General features: G+C 41.7%; 1 protein-coding gene across 3 annotated transcripts in view; it reads right to left on the reverse strand.

Annotated features, from left to right (window-relative positions):
• g (adaptor-related protein complex 3, delta 1 subunit-like garnet) overlaps positions 1-18694 on the reverse strand; it is a 229698-nt gene extending 211004 nt beyond the window's left edge. For all 3 annotated transcript variants that reach the window (XM_068382137.1, XM_068382140.1, XM_068382127.1), the window contains exon 1: positions 18445-18694. In XM_068382137.1, coding sequence (XP_068238238.1) covers positions 18445-18540 — 96 coding nt within the window. In that variant the 5' untranslated portion in view covers positions 18541-18694. The remainder of the gene's footprint in view (positions 1-18444) is intronic.
• Positions 18695-22500: the final 3806 nt, after the last annotated feature.

Raw genomic sequence — 22500 nt, forward strand, 5'->3', positions numbered from 1 at the left:
CTTTGCGCTTCATCTTGAAAATAAAGGAGGGTGCAAAGGAATAAAGACAATGAGGGGACCGGTGTTAACTAAATAATAAAAGAATCTGAAAGAGATGGTGATAATTGTAAAAGGTAGGAGAGGGGAATGAAGAGAGTACTTAAAATCACAAATTCTAAAAACAATTTATATTTTCTAAATGTACACACTTGAGTCCTTTAACGGGAGTATGTTTTCTGTTCACTGACAGACAGTCGATAGAGACCATATATCCTCGGAAGGATACAATGTCGTAAGGTATGGCCAATTAGGTGTAATGTGTCCTACAATCCATCTATCCTTCCCCATGTAGAGAAAATGGTGGAGGAACTTCTATAACTGACCAGCTCGGTATGGAAGCTCACCCACATCAACGTCCGATCTAACATGACGACTGTTACACCCCATAGAAAGAGAAATAAAAGAAGAAAAGGGTCAGACCCTTGAACGTTATCTTAGATGAAATGCCTCTTGTCCTATAAGGGGTTAGGTAAGCTACAAAACCTGCTGAGCAACTACCAATGGTCCCAATGAAAACTTATCTAAATACATGTGCTTCCAGAATCTGGCCTTTAGCACTAATGCCACTGACATCTTTTTCCTGAAGGCTAAGGTAGATCCAATATTCTGGCTTTGTGTGGTTGCGTAAAGGGTGGTCACCGTGTCCCAGTGTGGGAGCTCGTGTCCAATTATTCCATGAACTGCCTCTCAGGATTTTTCATTATTTATGTATTGAAGGAAGAGTTGTAGTGTTCCCTTCTGCACCACCACCCCGCAATAGGAAGTTAAGTCATTCTTGTCCCCACTGAGAGAAAAATAGATTGAAGTAGTGGCTGCTTGGATTTAAGGCTTACCCATGAACTTCTGAACCAAGGTAATGAAGATCTTCTATCCTTCAGAATGACTAGTGACAAGAAAAGATATGCTGTTTTCATACCAACTTCAATGGAGCTAATTCATGTTCAAGAGGGTCCATTTAAGAGACCCAAAGGCTTATGGAAATGCTCCAAGCAGCTTGAGCTCTCTAGAGTTTAAAGACTGCTACACCAAACATCCCTGTTCCTAAAGAGTCTTGTCAATTCTCAAAAAGTGTCCAGGTCTGAAATCAAGTTGGAAACTTGGATCGGAGTCCAAGTGGTATCTTTACCTAAAAAATTGACGCACTTCCTAGATGAAGGACGAGAGACAAACAACTAACCTGGGTACCATTCAGCATATGGGTGTTTAGGGGCAATCAGGATCCTCCTGAATTTTGATGTCTTCCATCAACTGTTAAGGAATTGGAGAAACAAGTAAAGAGGGGAGGAAAGGCATAAGCATCTAGGATTCCCAGAAATCTTGGAAGACATCTTTAAACTTCACCGACAATCAACGACTGGGAGAATCCCAAAAGTTTCTTATCCTACTGCATGGTGAGCAGGTTGAACGATGGTGAGAAAAAAAAAATTGCCACACAATGATGTCGAGATAACCTAAAACCCCCATACCCAGACTCTATGCTTGCTAGAACAGTGCCCTTACCTGGAAGAACCTTGTGAAGCTGCATTATGTCTTTCACTTACAAAAGTGCACTTGCTTAAGAAGGGTTTGTAACTTTGGACACTAATGGAAACATTACCGGCCATTATCGCTACCAAGTGCTCTATCAAACCCTATGGAAAAGTGGCAAAGCATTCCCAGTAGGTTGACAAGCAGGATCATTTCTTCCTAAATCACATCCTCTAGGTGGGAGGAAACTCAGGTGACTCATCCCTCCTCTGCAACATACTGTATATGGACAGTGGATTCTCGGAGAAGAGGAGTACTGTACTGTACTCAACAGAGTTCGTCATGACCCTATTCCTGCTGTCACCCTACCCAAAGGTAGGAGTGCTCATCATAAACCAGTAAAACTTTAGGAACTATAGAAGCAATTGTTTGGGAGGTGGCTCAGTGGAACTAACATTCTTGTAAACAGAAAAAGTCTCTAAATATGTTGTCTTTGTCATTTTGCAAGGGAATCTGAGAACAGATATATTTAAACTGTTGCTATGATTGTTTGCTGGGGAGGCCAGTAAGCAGTCATGTTAAGGTATTTCTAGATATTCCACCTTCTGTATGGGGGTCCTTAAGAATTTTCTCTCATCTATCTTAACCCACATATATAGTAGAGACAAGAGGCACGGAGCCTGTCTCAATGCAGAAGTAGACAAGAGGCACGGAGCCTGTCTCAATGCAGAAGTGATTCCCTTGTAGGACGGTACAGAGGGCCATATCATGTACAGTGCTGTAATGAAATAGCATGAACAGAACATGGATAAAGCAGAGATACCATTAGTTCTGTGACTCAGAAGTCACTTTAGAAGTTACGTGATGTGTATGATCATGTAGCGCAGTGCAAGACCGATGATCACCTAAACATTATACACAAATGTATTTTCAGGAATGTAAGCATTCCCAGTATTGTAGTACTGTATGTAGATCTAAATTTTCGTGAGAACTTATTAGGGGATGCAATCAAGAAAATGAAACCTCGATCTCATATAAGGCCGAGTGATAGAAACAGCCCTGTGAGCCGATCATGAACAACTCAGTGATGCTTATGATCGTGTACAAACTGCTCATTGCTGGGCAAGATCTTGGGACTTACGGCTTCTCTTCGTACACACCGCTTTTCTTGGTAGACAACTTCTCTTGGTACGTACTGCTTCTCTTGGTACATACCACTTCTCTTAGTACATAACATCATCACTAACTCTATCACAGGATACATGCAGCTACATTGATCGGGCCTATTTAGACGTCTTACCCTTCAGGAGAGGTGACAGTGTTCAATTGATGGCACTGCAATCAGTAAAAGACCAACCACAGTTACATAAGTGTAAAGATATTTTTTTCCCTCTCTCTTGAAAGCTAGAGGGGCTCATGCAAGAAAGGGAGAGAAAAGCGAGGCCGTTACTCCTACCAGTAGTATGAGTAATTGTTCTTGTTAGAACAAGCATAAGAAGCTGATGTGTAAGCACTTGTATCACATACTCTTCTTATCTTCTTACCATTATGGCTAAGATACAAGAAGATGATAGAAAGGCTTCTTTTGTCTTTGTTGGTGATTTTAATGCTCACCATAGGGAGTGGTTAAGTTCTATCTCTCCTACCAATCGCCATGGCTTAAGAGCTTTAGACTTTGCCTCTAAATCAGGCTGTAAGCAAATCATAAATGAAGCTACTCACAGGTCTGGTAATTGCTTGGACCTCGTATACACTGATTCCCCTGGCGTTATAACTAGTAAGGTTGGTTCTCCAGTCGGGACATCTGATCATGCCTTGATTTCTTTAGTAGTGAAGACTGAGCAGCCTGTCCCTGATATATCATACTCTTGTAAAATTTATATGAAATCCCAAGCAGACTGGAATGGGATTTTGCATGATCTTTTGTGCTTGAATTGGTCACAATTATATAATAGTGTAGATCCTGTTGTCCCTTTGAATGAGAATCTAGTCAACATAATTGATAGGCGTATCCCTTCTCGTATGCTAAGGTACCGAGTAAAGGTTGAACTGTGGTTCAATGATGATTGCAGACGTTCTTATTTGGAGAAGAAGGAGGCTTATCATCTTTGGAAGGGTAACAGATCAGATTTGATCTGGAACAACTATATTCAGCTTCGAGCTATTGCTCAGAGAGTTTATGCCTCAACTGAAAAGGAATACAATTTAACCATAAAAGAAACCCTTTCTGGTACAACTCAGGAACATAAATGGTGGTCTACCCTTAAATCTGCACTCTTTGGTGTAGATGCAACAGTTCCTCCTTTACTTAAACCAGATGGCTCAGTCACTCACTGTCCAAAGGAAAAGGCAGCCCTTTTGGCTGATGTTTTTGACAGTAAACAGAGTAATGAAAAACTTGAACTTCCTCATTCCTTTTTCCTGAGGCTAAACTAACTAGTTTAGCTTTTTGATCTCGTGAGATTAAAGCTCTGTTGATGGACCTTGATGCTTATGGAGGTGTAGACCCAAATGGTATTTTTCCTTTGTTTTTTATAAAGACAGCAGATTTCTTAGCTCCAAAGTTATCTGTTATTTTGCGCAAGTTAGCAAGAAGAGGAGCTTTTAGCACTTGTTGGAGAATTGGTAATGTTACTTCTCTATGTAAATGTGTTTGTGGTAGCTCAAGTCCCACTGATTACTGTCCAATTTCCATAACTCTCATATTATCTAAAGTTTTTGAATGTCTTCTGGCAAAACGTCTTAATAGGTTTGCTGAAGGTAATCATCTACTCCCTAATTTGCAATTTGGTTTTCGTAAAGGCCTTGGAGCACGTGATGCCCTTCTTACAATCTCCAATGCTGTACAGAAATCCCTTGATTGTGGTCACAAAGTTCGTATGATTGGCCTTGATTTTAGTGCTGCCTTTGATCGTGTTAATCATGAGGCCCTTGTTTTCGAACTGAAACAGTTGGGAGTGTGTGGGTCGTTTCTTAGCATTATTATTGATTTTTTAAGTAATAGATCTCAAAGAGTTGTTGTTGATGGGCACCATAGTGAGTATAGGAATGTGATATCTGGTGTTCCACAGGGTAGTGTTCTTGGCCCATTACTTTTCATACTATATACACATGACATGTGGTTTGGCCTAGAAAACAAGCTTGTTGCATATGCAGATGATGCTACTCTCTTTGCATCAATTGTATTCCCTGAATGTAGATCTGGGGTTGGTGAATCCCTATACAGTAGAGAGATTTAGCTAAAATTAGTGCATGGTGCAAATTATGGGGTATGAAGTTGAATCCTAACAAAACTCAAAGTATGATTGTAAGTAGGTCAAGTACAGTGGCTCCTCAACATCCGGTTCTCAGCATTGATAATGTTTCTTTAAATATGTTATTTTCATTAGTAAAATAAATTTTTGAATATACTTACCCGATAATCATGTAGCTGTCAACTCCGTTGCCCGACAGAATTCTATGGAGGGATACGCCAGCTATCACAATACTAGAAGGGGGTGTACTAACCAGCGCCACCTGTGGCCAGGTACTCAAGTACTTCTTGTTGACACCTCCTCAATTATTCCTCGGTCCCACTGGTTCTCTATGGGGAGGAAGGGAGGGTCAATTAAATCATGATTATCGGGTAAGTATATTCAAAAATTTATTTTACTAATGAAAATAACATTTTTCAATATTAAACTTACCCGATAATCATGTAGCTGATTCACACCCAGGGGGGTGGGTGAAAACCAGTGTACAAGATTAAAGGATAGCTAAGTATCCCATATTTCATATAACAGTTATCTCAAATAACAATGAAATAATAGGTACCTGGTAAGGAAGTCGAATTGAACCGTTACTCTGCCTCTTTTTTAAGTTCGTCTTCCTTACTGAGCGCAGCGTTCCTCTTGGAGGCTGAATCAACCCAAAGGTGCTAAAGTATACAGGGCTGCAACCCATACTAAAGGACCTCATCACAACCTTTAACCTCGGCGCTTCTCAAGAAAGAATTGACCACCCGCCAAATCAACAAGGATGTGGAAGGCTTCTTAGCCGACCGTACAACCCATAAAAAGTATTCAAGAGAAAGGTTAAAAGGTTATGGGATTATGGGAATGTAGTGGCTGAGCCCTCGCCTACTACTGCATTCGTTGCTACGAATGATCCCAGGGTGTAGCAGTACTCGTAAAGAGACTGGACATCTTTGAGATAGAATGATGCGAACTCTGACTTGCTTCTCCAATAGGTTGCATCCATAACACTCTGCAGAGAATGGTTCTGTTTGAAGGCCACTGAAGTAGCCACAGCTCCCACTTCATGTGTCCTTACCTTCAGCAAAGCAAGGTCTTCTTCCTTCAGATGAGAATGTGTTTCTCTAATCAGAAGCCTGAATAGTAAGAAACTGAGTTCTTAGAACTTGGAAAAGAAGGTTTCTTGATAGCACACTATAAGGCTTCTGATTGTCCTTGTAAAGGTTAAGACCTTTTAGATAGAACCTAAGAGCTCTAACTGGGCAAAGAACTCTCTTCAGATCATTCCCCACCAAGTTGGACAGGCTTGGGATCTCGAACGACTTAGGCCAAGGACGTGAAGGAAGCTCGTTTAGCAAAAACCGAGCTGCAAGGAACATGTAGCCGTTTCAGATGTGAAAACAATGATCCTGCTGAAGGCGTGGATCTCACTTACTCTTTTAGCTGTTGTCAAGCACACGAGGAAAAGAGTTTTTAATGTGAGGTCCTAAAAAGAGGCTGATGGAGAGGTTCAAATCTTGATGACATAAGGAACCTTAGGACCACGTCTAGATTCCAGCCTGGAGTGGACAACCGACGTTCCTTTGAGGTCTCAAAAGACCTAGGGAGGTCCTGAAGATCTTTGTTGGTGGAAAGATCCAAGCCTCTGTGGCGGAAAACCGCTGCCAACATACTTCTGTAACCCTTGATCGTAGGAGCTGAAAGGGATCTTACTTTCCTTAGATATAACAGGAAGTCAGCAATCTGGGTTACAGTGGTACTGGTTGAGGAAACTGCATTGGTCTTGTACCAACTACGGAAGACTTCCCCTTGAGACTGATAGATTCTGAGAGTGGATGTTCTCCTTGCTTTGGCAATCGCTCTGGCTGCCTCCTTCGAAAAGCCCCTAGCTCCTGAGAGTGTTTCGAAAGTCTGAAGGCAGTCAGACGAAGAGCGTGGAGGATTGGGTGTACCTTCTTTACGAGAGGTAGACTTAGAAGGTTCACTCCTAGAGGAAGAGTCTTGGGAATGTCGACCAGCCATGCAGTACCTCTAAGAACCATTCTCTCGCGGACCAGAGCGGAGCCAACCAACGTCAGCCGTGTCCCTTTGTGAGAGGAGAACTTCTGAAGTACCCTGTTGACAATCTTGAACGGCGGGAATGCATACAGGTCGAGGTGGAACCAATCCAGCAGAAAAGCATCCACGTGAACTGCTGCTGGGTCTGGAATCGGAGAACAATACAACAGGAGTCTCTAGGTTATCGAGGTAGAGAACAGATCTATGGTTGGCTGACCCCACAGGGCCCAAAGTCTGTTGCAAACATTCTTGAGAAGGGTCCACTCTGTGGGGATGACCTGACCCTTCCGTCTGAGGTGATCTGCCATGACATTCATACCGCCCTGAATGAACCTCGTTACCAGTTAGCTTTCGATCTTAAGACCAGATGAGTAGGTCCCTTGCGATCTAGAACAACTTCCACGAAAGAGTCCCTCCCTGCTTGAAGATGTAAGCCAGGGCTGTGGTGTTGTCAGAGTCTACCTCCACCACTTTGTTAAGCTGGAGGGACTTGAAGTTTATCAAGGCCAGAATAACCGCCAACAACTTCTTGCAAATGATGTGAAGTGTCCTTTGCTCCTGATTCCATGTTCCCGAGCATTCTTGTCCGTCCAAAGTCGCACCCCAGCCCATGTCTGATGCGTCCGAGAGGAGACGGCGGTCGTGTTTCTGAACAGCCAAAGGTAGACTTCCTTGAGAAGAAAGCTGTTCTTACACCACGCGAGAGAAGACCTCCTCTCTTCGGAAACAGGAACTGAGACCGTCTCTAGCGTCATGTCCTTTATCCAGTGAGCAGCTAGATGATACTGAAGGGGGGGAAGGTGGAGTCTCCCTAACACGATGAACAGGGCCAGAGATGAAAGAGTCCCTGTTAGACTCATCCACTACCTGACTGAGCATCGGTTCCTTCTCAGCATGCTCTGGATGCATTCTAGGGCTTGGAAGATCCTTGGGGCCGACGGAAAAGTCCGAAAAGCTCGACTCTGAAGATCCATACCCAAGGAGACAATGGTCTGGGATGGAACGAGCTGAGACTCCTCAAAATTGACCAGGAGGCCCAGTTCCTTGGTCAGATCCATAGTCCATTTGAAAAACTCCAGACAGCGACGACTTGTGGGAGCTCTTAAAAGCCAGTCGTCTGACGGAGCCGGACACAAGATCATGATACTGCTGCACAGTCTGTGAACTGTCAATCATGGGCAAGCGAGGAAGTACAGTGACAACCCGAATCTGTCTAGACTGTCTGAGTCGTACAGACAACTCCTTAACGGGTTGCTGAGGATGCCGCACTGCGTCACAACAAGTCACTTCTGTTGGTTGTTGAACGTCTTCCCCGTGACACATTGACTCCGTAAACAAAAAATCCTCTAACAAGGACTAAGCTTGGACTGCATGTCATGCAACACAGCTCAAGGTCTAAGGGAGCAGGTGTGGTAACAGACGGGATTAGCGACTGAAGTGGAACCATTACCTTCCCTGGAAGCATGTTAAGCTTAAATAAAAGTCCATAAGAGGTTATGCAGCTAAAGGCTCCCTCCAAATGACAGAGTCCTCAAGGGAATATCAGAAGGAGGGAGAAAAGAACTTTCTCATCTACAGGGACCTTATCCTAGAAAAGCTAAGTTCTCTGAGTGAGGGTTCACTGGTGCAAAAGCAGCAGACTAGAAGGCAACGTAATGAAACTGCTTGACAGTCTAGTGAGTTGGCAACAACCCAAGATGTGTGACTGAGAAGCATGCGGTAAGGTATGCAGAGCATGATGTATGCAGAGTATGCTGTATGCAGAGCATGCTGTATGTAGAGCATGTTGTATGCAGAGCATGCTGAATGCAGAGCATGCTGAATGCAGAGCATGTTGTATGCAGAGCATGCTGAATGCAGAGCATGCTGTATGCAGAGCATGCTGAATGCAGAGCATGCTGTAAGCAGAGCATGTAGTAAGCAGAGCCTGCTGTAAGGAAAGCAGAGCGTGTGCATGGCGTTTAACATTTCTCAGAAATTCCATGACCAGTGCTAGAGTGCTTTATGCATGCTTGCATGGGGTTTAAAAATCAACATAATGTTTACCTTACATTCATAACTTATGATTCATATTTTTGCCATGGTTTGAAAATGGAGGTAAGGTATGCTGAACAGCAGAGTCAGAACGAGCTGGAACAACAATAGTTGTGGTTTCCTCTTCAAGACTCTGTTGAGGGAACACCTGAGGCTCAGTCTGCAAAGGCTGAATAAAAGACAAGCAGAAGGAAGGCGCATGGGTGGAGGAGGCTGACTCCTAGCATGAGTGGTTGAACCCAAGGGTTGCGCTTGCTGAGCGGTTGGCGGAAGCGGAGTAGCAAGTTCCAGTTCTTGTGGTGTGAGCGGAGCGCGATGAGGAAGAGGCTGCGCAGAACAAGGTAAAGTTCTCGCAAGCAGAGGTGTCTGAGGCGCAAGATCAGGGTGCACGGGTTGAGCTCGGTGCAGCAGCTGAGGAGACTGACTCATGGGTGGAAGAGGTTGTTGTACCTCCACCGAGAGTTGCACCACCGGTGGAGCAGCCAGGGGAGGCGGAGGAAGAGTGGAGTAATCCTCCTGATCCCAAACAGAAGGTTGCCTTAAAGAAGGCTGAGGCTGAACAACACTGGGAACAGCGAACACAGAATGTGGCTCAACATCGTACGCCTGGCAGATGGTGCTGCGACTAGGTGGAGCGAGCGCAGGCGGGTTGAGCACAGGCTGAGCGGGTGCAGGTGGAGGGAGTGTAGGCGGAGGCGGAGGAGCAACACTCTCAGCCCGACACTCACGCATCAAGTCCGAAAGCTGTGCTTGCATGGACTGTAGTAGAGTCCACAACATCGTACGCCTGGCAGGTGGTACTGCGATCAGGCGGAACGAGTGTAGGCGGGGGGAGTGTAGGCGGAGGCGGAGGAGCAACACTCTCAGCCCCACACTCACGCAACAAGTCCGAAAGCTGTGCTTGCATGGACTGTAGTAGAGTCCACAACATCGTACGCCTGGCAGGTGGTACTGCGATCAGGCGGAGCGAGCATAGGCGGGGGGAGTGTAGGCGCACTCTCAGCCCGACAAACTGATGACTGAGGAGAGTCAGAGCTAACCCAATGACTGCATCCGGGTTGTTGAACTTTACTTCGTACGTCTGGCATAGGTCTGGACTTTACGTTTAAGAGGTCTTGAGACCTGAGACCAGCGTTACTCTGCCTTTATTTTCTCCTCTAAATCTCTTCTGCAGACGAGCAAAATAAGGGCTCAATCGTCTGCGGGTGGGAGTGACGGTCTCGGTAAGACACGCCCACAACCACCGAGGATACTTCTGTGCGCCGATCAAGGCCTGCCGAACCCTTTTGCCCTTCGACATTGCTTCTCCCCTGGGCTTGGGAGCTTGCAAGAGGTCCCGGACTGGGAGGACGACTGGCGCGCACAAAAGTACCCTCACGCATAACACTGACATACTTTGCGCTAATCACTTATCACTTTGATTTCTGTTAGCACTTATTTCACTGAACTCGAAACTTTAAGTGGTTTGTACCTGAAACACGCAATTCTATCCTTCTCAAAAGTTAGTAATTGCGAAAACAGAATTACAATGTAACAGAAAAATCTAATGAAAGATAATTCAGTGGTTGGAAAGAGACTAAACACTAGATCACTCTAGAAACGTTTAGTTTCTTCCCCTAAAGAGACTAGGGATAAGAGCAAAAACGATAACGACGTTACTCGTACGCCTGGCAGGCTTGAGGGAAACGTTTATCCTCTTTCTCCCTCCGTCTCTATCTCTCTCTCTCTCTCTCTCTCTCTTGACTTAGAACCTGAGAGAAGAGCCCAATCATATCGTTAAAACATATTATTGTTAAAGGAAAAAACTGAAATATTTCCCAAAATGAAAAGTTCCTTTATTAGGATCAAAACCATTAAGTTAAGAAAGAATGAACAAAACGCTAGACACGGTTACTCTTACTGCAATGTGAAACCGTGAACATTCTTTCTCTATCGTAACGATAGAGTGCAAGTTGAACGTTCTGAACGTCAACAACTGCAGAGACAAACAAAACGTTAGTTCAACTTTGAAAAAGTACGAGACTATCAAAGAAATTCTTTCAAAGACATTAAAATAGCATAATATGTTAACAGGAAAAACCGAAATGACGGGCTCAATGTAAATTAACTTCGGTACCAAGAAAAGACCGCCTACTATTAGGAAGGTCGAATATAAACAAATATAAAAATTAATTTTAATAAGTTTATAATAAAAGGAAGTTAATCGAAGAGGCCTATAAGAGGCGGAGAGATATAAAATAAATCTATAACTTTTGTTACAAAATTAAGAAAGAGAGTCTATACTCTCTTAGACACCAACACTTCCGTCTAAGGGAAGGGTCGGCCATTGAAAGGTGAACGAGAGTTCATACTCTCTTCGTCACCAAAATTAATCAAATCAATTCCAAAAGCTATAATAGAAGTTTCCAGTAAAGCGACAGCCGAAATCAAAGAGAAATACTTCACCAAAGTCGTGGAAATACTCCAAGAACATAAGCGTATCCCAGAACGTCTTGTCAGAAGCACGACAGAGGAATAATTGAGGAGGTGTCAACAAGAAGTACTTGAGTACCTGGCCACAGGTGGCGCTGGTTAGTACACCCCCTTCTAGTATTGTGATAGCTGGCGTATCCCTCCATAGAATTCTGTCGGGCAACGGAGTTGACAGCTACATGATTATCGGGTAAGTTTAATATTGAAAATTGTATGACTCTCTCAAAATTTTAGGTGTGATTCTCAACAACAAATTTTCTTTTGAGAAACACATTAGGTCTGTCTTCTTCATTTGCACAAAAAATTGGCTTATTGAGAAAGTCTTACAAGATTTTCGGTGATCAATCTATTCTGAAGAAGTGTTTTAATTCTTTCATTCTACCTAGTTTTGAGTATTGTTCTCCTGTCTGGTATTCAGCTGCTGATTCTCATCTTAATTTGTTGGACAGAAACTTACAGTCTATTAAATTTCTTATTCCTGATCTAGATATTAATCTTTAGCACCGTCGTTCAATTAGTTCGTTATGCATGTTGCATAAGATTTTTCATAACTCTAACCATCCTTTACATTCAGATCTTCCTGGACAATTCCATCCTGTTCATAATACTAGGCAGGCAGTTAATTCTAATAGCCAGGCCTTTTCCATTATGAGGCTCAATACTACACAGTATTCTAGAAGTTTTATTCCAGCTGTTACCAAGTTATGGAATGATCTTCCTAATCGGGTAGTTGAATCAGTAGAACTTCAAAAGTTCAAAGTTGGAGCAAATGTTTTTATGTTGACCAGGCTGACATGAGTATTTTTATAGTTTATATGACATATCTGTTTTTGACGATGTTAATAGTTTATATAGGACATATCTGTTTTGATGCTGTTACTGTCTTTCAGAATGATATATTGTTAATTTATTCTCGTCATTTATTCATTTCCTTATTCCCTTTCCTCACTGGGCTATTTTTCCCTGTTGGAGCCCTTGGGCTTATAGCATCTTGCATTTCCAACTAGGGTTGTAGCTTGGCTAATAATAATAATAATAATAAAAAGAATGTTCCACGTACAATCTCTCTCGCCTCGCGAAATCCCTGTAGGACCGCATGCATAGTGCTGCGGTAATAGGGGCGTGAACAAGCGAGATGGCATTCCTGTAGGAGCATATGGACGCATAGTAGGGTGCTAATAGACGCACGCGGACAGGTTAACTAATCTCGTCATCTCTAAGGTTTGGCTTAATCTTTGTCTTTGGTGAAACAATAACTGTGATTGTGCCAGCCCACTTTTCAGCACGGGAAGAGAAACGGTATGAGCTATGCATACACAACTCTTATCAATCAGTTTTATTGGACTACTTCATACATAAAGGGGAAAGAGTAGGGCGGAGCCCTTTCCTTCCAACCAGCAGTGTGAACAGACAAAAATGTGGCACAGATAGAGGAGTAACTTCAAGTTCTTCCATTGATGGTGTGCAGTGCTGACCCACTCACTCAGTTACAATGACAGCGTCTTCACTAGCCCGCACTCGCAATGGAATAATCAGCAGGAATGCTGTTAATTAGGAACAAAAAGTACATAGAGTATAGGCAGGTTACACATAAAACTGCCAGTAGGCTATAATTAAGGGGAAAACCAAGCATTCTTCTTAATTTCACTGGTGCCCACAACAAACTGCTAACTTTAGTATTATCCAGAAAATAAAAAAATTCAATCAGCCAGTTGATGGTGCTAGGAGCACGTCTTTACTTTCCGGTGATTGAAAACCAAGTGGCTACGATATTCAAGTGAACTGGCTGGGGGAACCAGACTTCCCGGCTACCTGCCAGAAACTACCGACACCTCATTATAAATTCTGACACCCGAATTAGTTGTTTTCCATGGATTTATTATACATCTAAGAAAATAATGAACAGAGAAGAAAAGGTTTGCTTTACCATTATATACCATTTTCCCAGTATGTTTTCCCCACCCAAAACCCCGGCTTCCACTGGGGGGTCCCTAATTATCGACGGATATAGATATATATACAGTGATACCTCGGTAGTCGAACGACTCTATACTCGAACAATTCGGAGTTCGACCAAAATTTTCGAGAAATTTTTGCTGCGGTGCTCGACCAAAAATTCGGTACTCGACCAGCCGAACACGTGACGACCGCATGGGCTTTGTGATGATCGCGCCATCTCGGCCACTCTCGCTTGTTCGGGAAGCATCAGTTCTCTCGAGAGCGTCACTCAGACAACGCGCGATCAGCATTCGTTGTGATTTAGTGATTTTCAGTGCTTTTAATTGCTTTTTTAGCTTTCATAATGAGTCCCAAGAAAGTAATGAGTGTTAAGGGGAAGGAGAAGAGGAAAACAGTGCGAACAACGATCGAGTTGAAGAAGGAAATTATAGCGAAATATGAGAATGGTGTACGAGTGTCCGATTTAGCGGTAGAATACGGAATGGCGAAGTCGACCATTTCTACGTTTTTAAAGCATAAAGAAATGATTAAGAAGGCGAATGTTGCAACGGGAGTTACGGCGGTAACTAAGCAAAGGCCACAAGTGATTGAGGAGATGGAAAAGTTGCTTTTAATATTTATTAAAGAAAAACAGTTGGCCGGGGAAAGTGTTAGTGAAGCGTTCATTTGTGAAAAAGCGTTGCATATCTATGAAGAATTAGTGAAGAAAAGTCCGAGTACCAGTGAAAGTGATTCATTTACATTTAAAGCGAGCAGGGGTTGGTTTGAAAAGTTTCGTAATAGAACAGGTATTCATCGTGTTACTAGGCATGGGGAGGCAGCTAGTTCGGATCAAATTGCAGCCGATAAATACGTGGGGGAATTCGATCGGTACATAAATGAACAAAATTTGATCGCACAACAAGTCTTTAATTGTGATGAGACTGGGTTATTTTGGAAGAAAATGCCAGCCATTACGTACATTACCAAGGACGAGACGAAGATGCCAGGTCACAAGCCAATGAAAGATAGGCTAACATTGTTGCTGTGTGCAAATGCAAGTGGCGATTGCAAGATCAAACCCTTGTTAGTGTACCACTCGGACAACCCCCGGGTGTTCAAACGAAATAATATTTGTAAAAGTGCACTACCAGTTATGTGGCGCTCGAACACTAAATCTTGGGTCACAAGACAATTCTTTACTGAGTGGATAAACGAAGTGTTTGCCCCCCAGGTTAAGGCTTACCTCATTGAAAAGAGCTTGCCAATGAAATGTCTTCTGGTTATGGACAATGCTCCTGCACATCCTCCAGGTCTCGAGGATGACTTGAAAGAAGAATACAGCTTTATCAAAATCAAATTCTTGCCCCCCAATACTACTCCCATACTCCAGCCCATGGACCAACAGGTCATTTCAAACTTCAAAAAACTCTATACCAAGGCCCTTTTCAGAAAGTGTTTTGAAGTGACCAGTGACACGAAGTTGACCCTAAAGGAATTCTGGAAGGAACACTTCAGCATCCTCAACTCTGTTAACATGATTGACCAAGCTTGGCGAGGTGTGACCTATAGGACATTGAACTCTGCCTGGCGTAAGCTGTGGCCATCATGTGTCACAGAGAGGGAGTTTGAAGGTTTCCAACCAGAGGCGGGTCCAAGCACTGCTACCCCTGTAATTTCTGATGACACTGATGTCGTTGAGGAAATTGTTGTCATGGGCAGGAGTTTGGGGCTTGAGGTCGACAAGGATGATATTGATGAGCTTGTAGAAAGCCATTCTACCGAGTTGACTGTGGAGGAATTGTTGCACCTGCAACAACAACAGCAGCAGGATCTGATTGTGGAGCAGGAATCTTCAGAAGAGGATGAGGTAAGGGAGGATGTTCCAAGTTCTCTCATCAATGAAATTTGTTCCAAGTGGGCAGATGTGCAGGCTTTTGCTGAAAAATACCACCCAGAAATTGCAGTAGCAAACCGGGCAGTGCATATGTTTAATGATAGTGTCATGTATCATTTTCGAAGAATACTGCAGAGGAGGAAGAAACAATTAACAATAGACCAGTTTTTCACAAAAGAAAAGAAAGCTGCTACATCAAAGCCTGTTTCTCCTCCAAAGAAGAGACAAAGAAGAGAAGAAACCCCTGAAATAGATCTGCCCACCCTTTCATTGGAGAGAGAAACAACTCCTGAAGGAGAACTACCCCGCCACATCATGGAAGGGGACTCTCCTTCCAAGCAGTAACCTCCCCCTTCCATCCTCTCCACATCCATCCCTGTATGCCATCGAACCGCTGCTCAAAGGTATGTTCACTACAGTACAGAAAATGGTTTAAAATTGTTTTATTTTAGTACAGTAAATGGTTTAAAATTGTTTTATAGGATTTTCTGACCAATTTCATACACATTTAGATAATTATTGTTGTTTAGGTACACGTTTTATTAATATTTTGGGCCTGTTCGAGTGCTTGGGAACGGAATAGAATATATACCATTATTTCTTATGGGGAAAAAAAATTCGGTACTCGAACAAATCGGAGGTCGAACACGGATCTCGAACGGATTATGGTCGAGTACCGAGGTATCACTGTATATATTTCACTAAGTATTTATTTGTGGTGAAAATAAGTGTCACTTTCGAAGAAATCGGGCGTTTTTCTACAAGAAAAACATGTTTTTTTCTAGGAAAGTTTTCCCTGTCCGTAACTATATTAAAACCTATTGGTGATGTACAGTCACTTTCTATCTTAATTCTTTTACACTTGTGGTAGGATAAACACTCAATTAATCATTGTAAAAGAACAAAACAGTACCTGTAGTACATTTACAGTACTGTACACAAAATACCATACTGTACTGACCTCACCAAGACAGCAATCACTTACGGGAGATATGTCGTCTCACCTTAGCTAATTAAGTTGTACTGTAGGGAGAGTAATGTACATATATTACTGAAATATACAATTCAGTATCAGTGAGTGTTGTTAGATAGAAAAGCAGTGTTGTGTTGTTACTTTCACATAGGACAATGTGGCGATGACTTTCAAGTTATGAGTCGTCTTACCTCGTACTGTAGCTGTGTTAATAATGTACAATTAGCTATGAAAAATACTAATATGAGGTACAATACCCTGATAGAAACCACGTAAAAACAATGTACTATAGTGAAAGCCAGTGGGTTACCTAATGTCTAAGTCGACATTAGGTGTGGGTATTTCACTGGCTAGTACAGTGGTAACGTGTTTGCCTCGCATTCGCGTGGCAAGAGATCGATCACCGCCCAGGGCCGTGAGTTTAAGCTGTTTACTGGGGACGCTACTGCTGTGGTAGGGCACCACAGTGGGGGGGTTGGGCTTGCCCAGCTGACGTTCTGGTGAGCATCTATTCTGATGGAACTGGAACTGAAACCAGACACCTTTAACCTTTATGAGTTAACCCACCTTAGGGCACCAAGTGTACACAGATTTTCGCTCTTGGCTGGTATCTACGTTACCTAACCTCCATGAATAAGAATAGTCAACTGTACATATTTTGTGAAAATTTTAGTTTCTTTTATGGCACTGGTTGATCATAGTGTGATATGTGTAATGACAGAAATGCTTCATTTAACTGAATGGTAATTCCATTTACGATTTTTTGACTTAATAAACGAATTGGTTTTCATCTCATCAAAATGTTATGTTAGCCACACGTTGTTGAGATGGTGTAGGATCGAGTGTGCATACGCAGAGGTGTAGAGAGGCGTAACAAAGGATTAGTTGTGTCTGCGGTCGAGAGTTTGTGATTGAGTACCAAGGTAAACAGAGGCGTAGTTATGTGAGCCTCGGGCGTAGCTGGGCTAGGTAAGCTCAGAGCGCACTCTGCGAGCCGACAGCGACCAGTATAGAGGGGAAACGGTGTTGCTCCCCCTTATTATTATGTGAAATTCTTACTTTCTCCCTTGTAAAAGGTATGCACTTGTTCTAGTTATCATTTATGTGTTGTAATAACACTTGATACTGTCTATTGTGGTTATCTTTTTAAATGTATCAAATAAAGTACAATAATTTGCCAGTATTGAAACTGCTTTATGCTGTGCTTGCATGTGTGTTGGAATTGTGCCACCAACCGTAAGTTAAGATGTGTAATATTATTCTCAGATTTGTGACGTTTATTCTTTGATTTGCCATGTTAACTGTGCAGTGTAACCAGAGGTTAGGTAAGAGTACAGTATAGCCAGGGCTACGAATTGCATGTTGTTTGACATAGGATCGCTGTCCTAAACGAAGACTTTGTATTACAAGGTACCAGTTTGGAGTACCGATCATGTACTAGCAATTTTAGTAAGAATAAAAAGACCTAGGGAACCAGCCTTTCCCTCAACCTCCACTGCAAATGAAGATCCGTCGTTCTCCACAGCAAGAGTCAAGTTACCTTAAGCCTAGGCTTAGAGTATTAGCCTATACCTATGATGTACACGGTATTAGCCTATGTCAAGGCTTGGTTTGTTATAGACAGGCTAGCCAGGAGTAAGTCGATTGTCCTAAATTGAATGGTGCCTCCGAACTTAGGTAAGGACAATTGACGAAGGTAAGAGTTTAGTGAAAAGTCGATGTGTGAAACGGCATGACATATGGTCAGTCATTAATTTTCAGAATGGATAAGTTCTACAATGATACATGGTTTATGCAAAAGTATATATATCTTGAAAATAATTTAGTTTTTCTTTGCTAGTCTCCCTGTGTCCTAGAGGGGCTCCTGCTTTAATCTGAAGAATGCTTGACCTAGCCCCATAATTTCCTTAAAGTTTGAAGACTGGCAGACATGAGTTGGCTCAGGCATAGAAAAATAAAAATAAAAAAAAAGTTGAATTTTGCTAATACAAAAACTAAAGAACCCCACTTCACCTCTACTAAGGTGAAATATATAGATTTAAGCAATTTATATTTTCAATCACACTTTGCAATACGCCAAAATACTATACAGAAGAATTGTGCTAATATCAAAGGGTCAAATTCGCTTAGCAAATTGATTACTTCGCGAAATCGGTAATAAAAATTTGACATAGCAAAGACAAAAAAGGGGTTGCCGTCACAATGTTACGTGTCAAAATTAAACATAAATCCCGATAATAGGTTGGTTATGAACAATAAATATAAAATAGAAACAATTAAGTATATTTTACTGTATGGTAAAGTAATAAAGACTATGACAATCATAAATTTACCTCAGTCTCCTTGTTATTTCGGATCCCTCTGACTAAATCCGTCAGGTTTTTATCGAACATTCGTTCGAGATTTCCCTTAACTTTCCGAAGAGCCATTGTTTGATGATTTGCTTGATTGAATTCAACAGAGATAAGAAATAAATAAGACTACATAATGATGAATAACTGACTAAATAACGTCATTTACGTGATCTCGAGCTGTCACTTCACTTCAAGAAAACAGATGTTGTCAACTCGCGTTCCAACGAACTCGACTTGGATTCACCGTCACCCTTTGGTGGCGTTTTCATCTATTATTTTCAGAATAAAAACAACTAAATAAAAGTATGGAAAGTTACTTTAAAATGAAAATAAGAATTGTAAAAATATATAAATGATACCTACATAAAAGTAATATAATTCTCCTGAGAAATATAATTGCATTACAGTAACTAAATTCTCGGCATTTCCATGTCAACATATTTGCAATAGAATTCAAAATATACATACATACATATACCAAAGGCACTTCCCCCAATTTTGGGGGGTAGCCGACAACAACAAGAAACAAACAAAAAGGGGACCTCTACTCTCTACGTTCCTCCAGCCTAACCAGGGACTCAGCCGAGTTCAGCTGGTACTGCTAGGGTGCCACAGCCCAACCTCCCACATTTCCACCACAGATGAAGCTTCATACTGCTGAGTCCCCTACTGCTGCTACCTCCGCGGTCATCTAAGGCACCGGAGGAAGCAGCAGGGCCTACCGGAACTGCGTCACAATCGCTCGCCATTCATTCCTATTTCTAGCACGCTCTCTTGCCTCTCTCACATCTATCCTCCTATCACCCAGAGCTTTCTTCACACCATCCATCCACCCAAACCTTGGCCTTCCTCTTGTACTTCTCCCATCAACTCTTGCATTCATCACCTTCTTTAGCAGACAGCTATTTTCCATTCTCTCAACATGGCCAAACCACCTCAACACATTCATATCCACTCTAGCCGCTAACTCATTTCTTACACCCGTTCTCACCCTCACCACTTCGTTCCTAACCCTATCTACTCGAGATACACCAGCCATACTCCTCAGACACTTCATCTCAAACACATTCAATTTCTGTCTCTCCATCACTTTCATTCCCCACAACTCCGATCCATACATCACAGTTGGTACAATCACTTTCTCATATAGAACTCTCTTTACATTCATGCCCAATCCTCTATTTTTTACTACTCCCTTAACTGCCCCCAACACTTTGCAACCTTCATTCACTCTCTGACGTACATCTGCTTCCACTCCACCATTTGCTGCAACAACAGACCCCAAGTACTTAAACTGATCCACCTCCTCAAGTAACTCTCCATTCAACATGACATTCAACCTTGCACCACCTTCCCTTCTCGTACATCTCATAACCTTACTCTTACCCACATTAACTCTCAACTTCCTTCTCTCACACACCCTTCCAAATTCTGTCACTAGTCGGTCAAGCTTCTCTTCTGTGTCTGCTACCAGTACAGTATCATCCGCAAACAACAACTGATTTACCTCCCATTCATGATCATTCTCGCCTACCAGTTTTAATCCTCGTCCAAGCACTCTAGCATTCACCTCTCTCACCACTCCATCAACATACAAGTTAAACAACCACGGCGACATCACACATCCCTGTCTCAGCCCCACTCTCACCGGAAACCAATCGCTCACCTCATTTCCTATTCTAACACATGCTTTACTACCTGTGTAGAAACTTTTCACTGCTTGCAACAACCTTCCACCAACTCCATATAACCTCATCACATTCCACATTGCTTCCCTATCAACTCTATCATATGCTTTCTCCAGATCCATAAACGCAACATACACCTCCTTACCTTTTGCTAAATATTTCTCGCATATCTGCCTAACTGTAAAAATCTGATTCATACAACCCCTACCTCTTCTAAAACCACCCTGTACTTCCAAGATTGCATTCTCTGTTTTATCCTTAATCCTATTAATCAGTATTCTACCATACACTTTTCCAACTACACTCAACAAACTAATACCTCTTGAATTACAACACTCATGCACATCTCCCTTACCCTTATATAGTGGTACAATACATGCACAGACCCAATCTACTGGTACCATTGACAACACAAAACACACATTAAACAATCTCACCAACCATTTAAGTACAGTCACACCCCCTTCCTTCAACATCTCAGCTTTCACACCATCCATACCCGATGCTTTTCCTACTCTCGTTTCATCTAGTGCTCTCCTCACTTCCTCTATTGTAATCTCTCTCTCATTCTCATCTCCCATCACTGGCACCTCAACACCTGGAACCGCAATTATATCTGCCTCCCTATCATCCTCAACATTCAGCAAACTTTCAAAATATTCCGCCCACCTTTTCCTTACCTCCTCTCCTTTTAACAACCTTCCATTTCCATCTTTCACTGTCTCTTCAATTCTTGCGCCGGCCTTCCTTACTCTCTTCACTTCTTTCCAAAACTTCTTCTTATTCTCTTCATATGACTGACCCAGTCCCTGACCCCACCTCAGGTCAGCTGCCCTCTTTTCCTCACGTACCTTGCGCTTTACTTCCACCTTTTTCTCTCTATATTTTTCATACTTCTCTATACTATTACTCTGCAGCCATTCTTCAAAAGCCCTCTTTTTCTCTTCCACTTTTACCTTCACTCCTTCATTCCACCATTCACTGCCCTTCCTCATGCTGCCTCCAACAACCTTCTTGCCACATACATCACTTGCAATCCCAACAAAATTTTCTTTTGCTAACTTCCACTCCTCCTCTAAATTACCAGTTTCTCTTACTCTCACCTCGTCATATGCCATTTTCAACCTTTCCTGATATTTACTTTTTACCCCCGGTTTTATTAGCTCTTCAACCCTCACTAGCTCCCTTTTACATCCACCTACTCTATTCCCCCACTCTTTTGCTACAACCAATTTTCCTTCCACCAAAAAATGATCAGACATACCGTTAGCCATACCCCTAAACACGTGCACGTCTTTCAATCTTCCAAACATTCTTTTTGTTATCAACACATAATCCATTAATATATTCAAAATATATCAGACCATATACCAGCATTGTTGGAAAGTTACTTTAAAATGAAAATAAGAATTGTAAAAAATATATAAATGATACCTATATAAAGGTAATATAACACTCCTGAGAAATATAAATGTTTCAGCAATTTCGGAATAAAAACAACTAAATAAAAGAAGTGTGGAAAGTTACTTTTAAAATGAAAATATGAATTGTAAAAATATAAATGATACCTACATAAAAGTAATATAACACTTTTGAGAAATATAAATGTTTCAGCAATTTCAGAATAAAAACAACTAAATAAAAGAAGCATGGAAAGTTACTTTAAAATGAAAATAAGAATTGTAAAAATATATAAATGACATCTACATAAAAGTAATATAATACTCCTGAGAAATATAATTGAGTTTCAGCAAGTAAATTCTCCGCATTTCCATGTCAACATATTTGCATTAGAATTCAAAATATATCAGACCATATACCAGCATTGTTTATTTCCCCTGTGCAGCTGTTAAAGCTTGTATTATATATTTTCTACCTTTTTCATATGACAATGTTGTTATGATTAGCCTTTTATACAGAAGCCTCAATTGGGGGTAGTTATTGAAATTGAAAAATAAAAATATCAATCATGCTTACGCCACTATTATGAAACAATGTGTGTATATAATTATATATATATATATATATATATATATATATATATATATATATATATATATATATATATCGTTATAACTTACTACAGCTTTGCTTTTGTTATCAAAAAGATTTTGCGTCTTCAAACAGTGGTAAAGACAGCACGTAGGACCTCCCTTCATGCCTTTCATATTAGCCTACACAAGACTCCAAAAAGGTGTCCTTCAAAGGATACCTTCATGTAATTCATCCTTCTTGAAAAATGATACAAGCATATGGCTAAGATTGGCCGGTATATCTTATGGCCATTTGCGTTAAAGTGCCTTGATGCCTATTACTCCCTTAAAGCAGTTTTATATAATCTATTATG

Source organism: Palaemon carinicauda, chromosome 1 (assembly GCF_036898095.1).
Source record: "Palaemon carinicauda isolate YSFRI2023 chromosome 1, ASM3689809v2, whole genome shotgun sequence".
In the NCBI taxonomy this organism is placed as follows: Eukaryota; Metazoa; Arthropoda; class Malacostraca; order Decapoda; family Palaemonidae; genus Palaemon; species Palaemon carinicauda.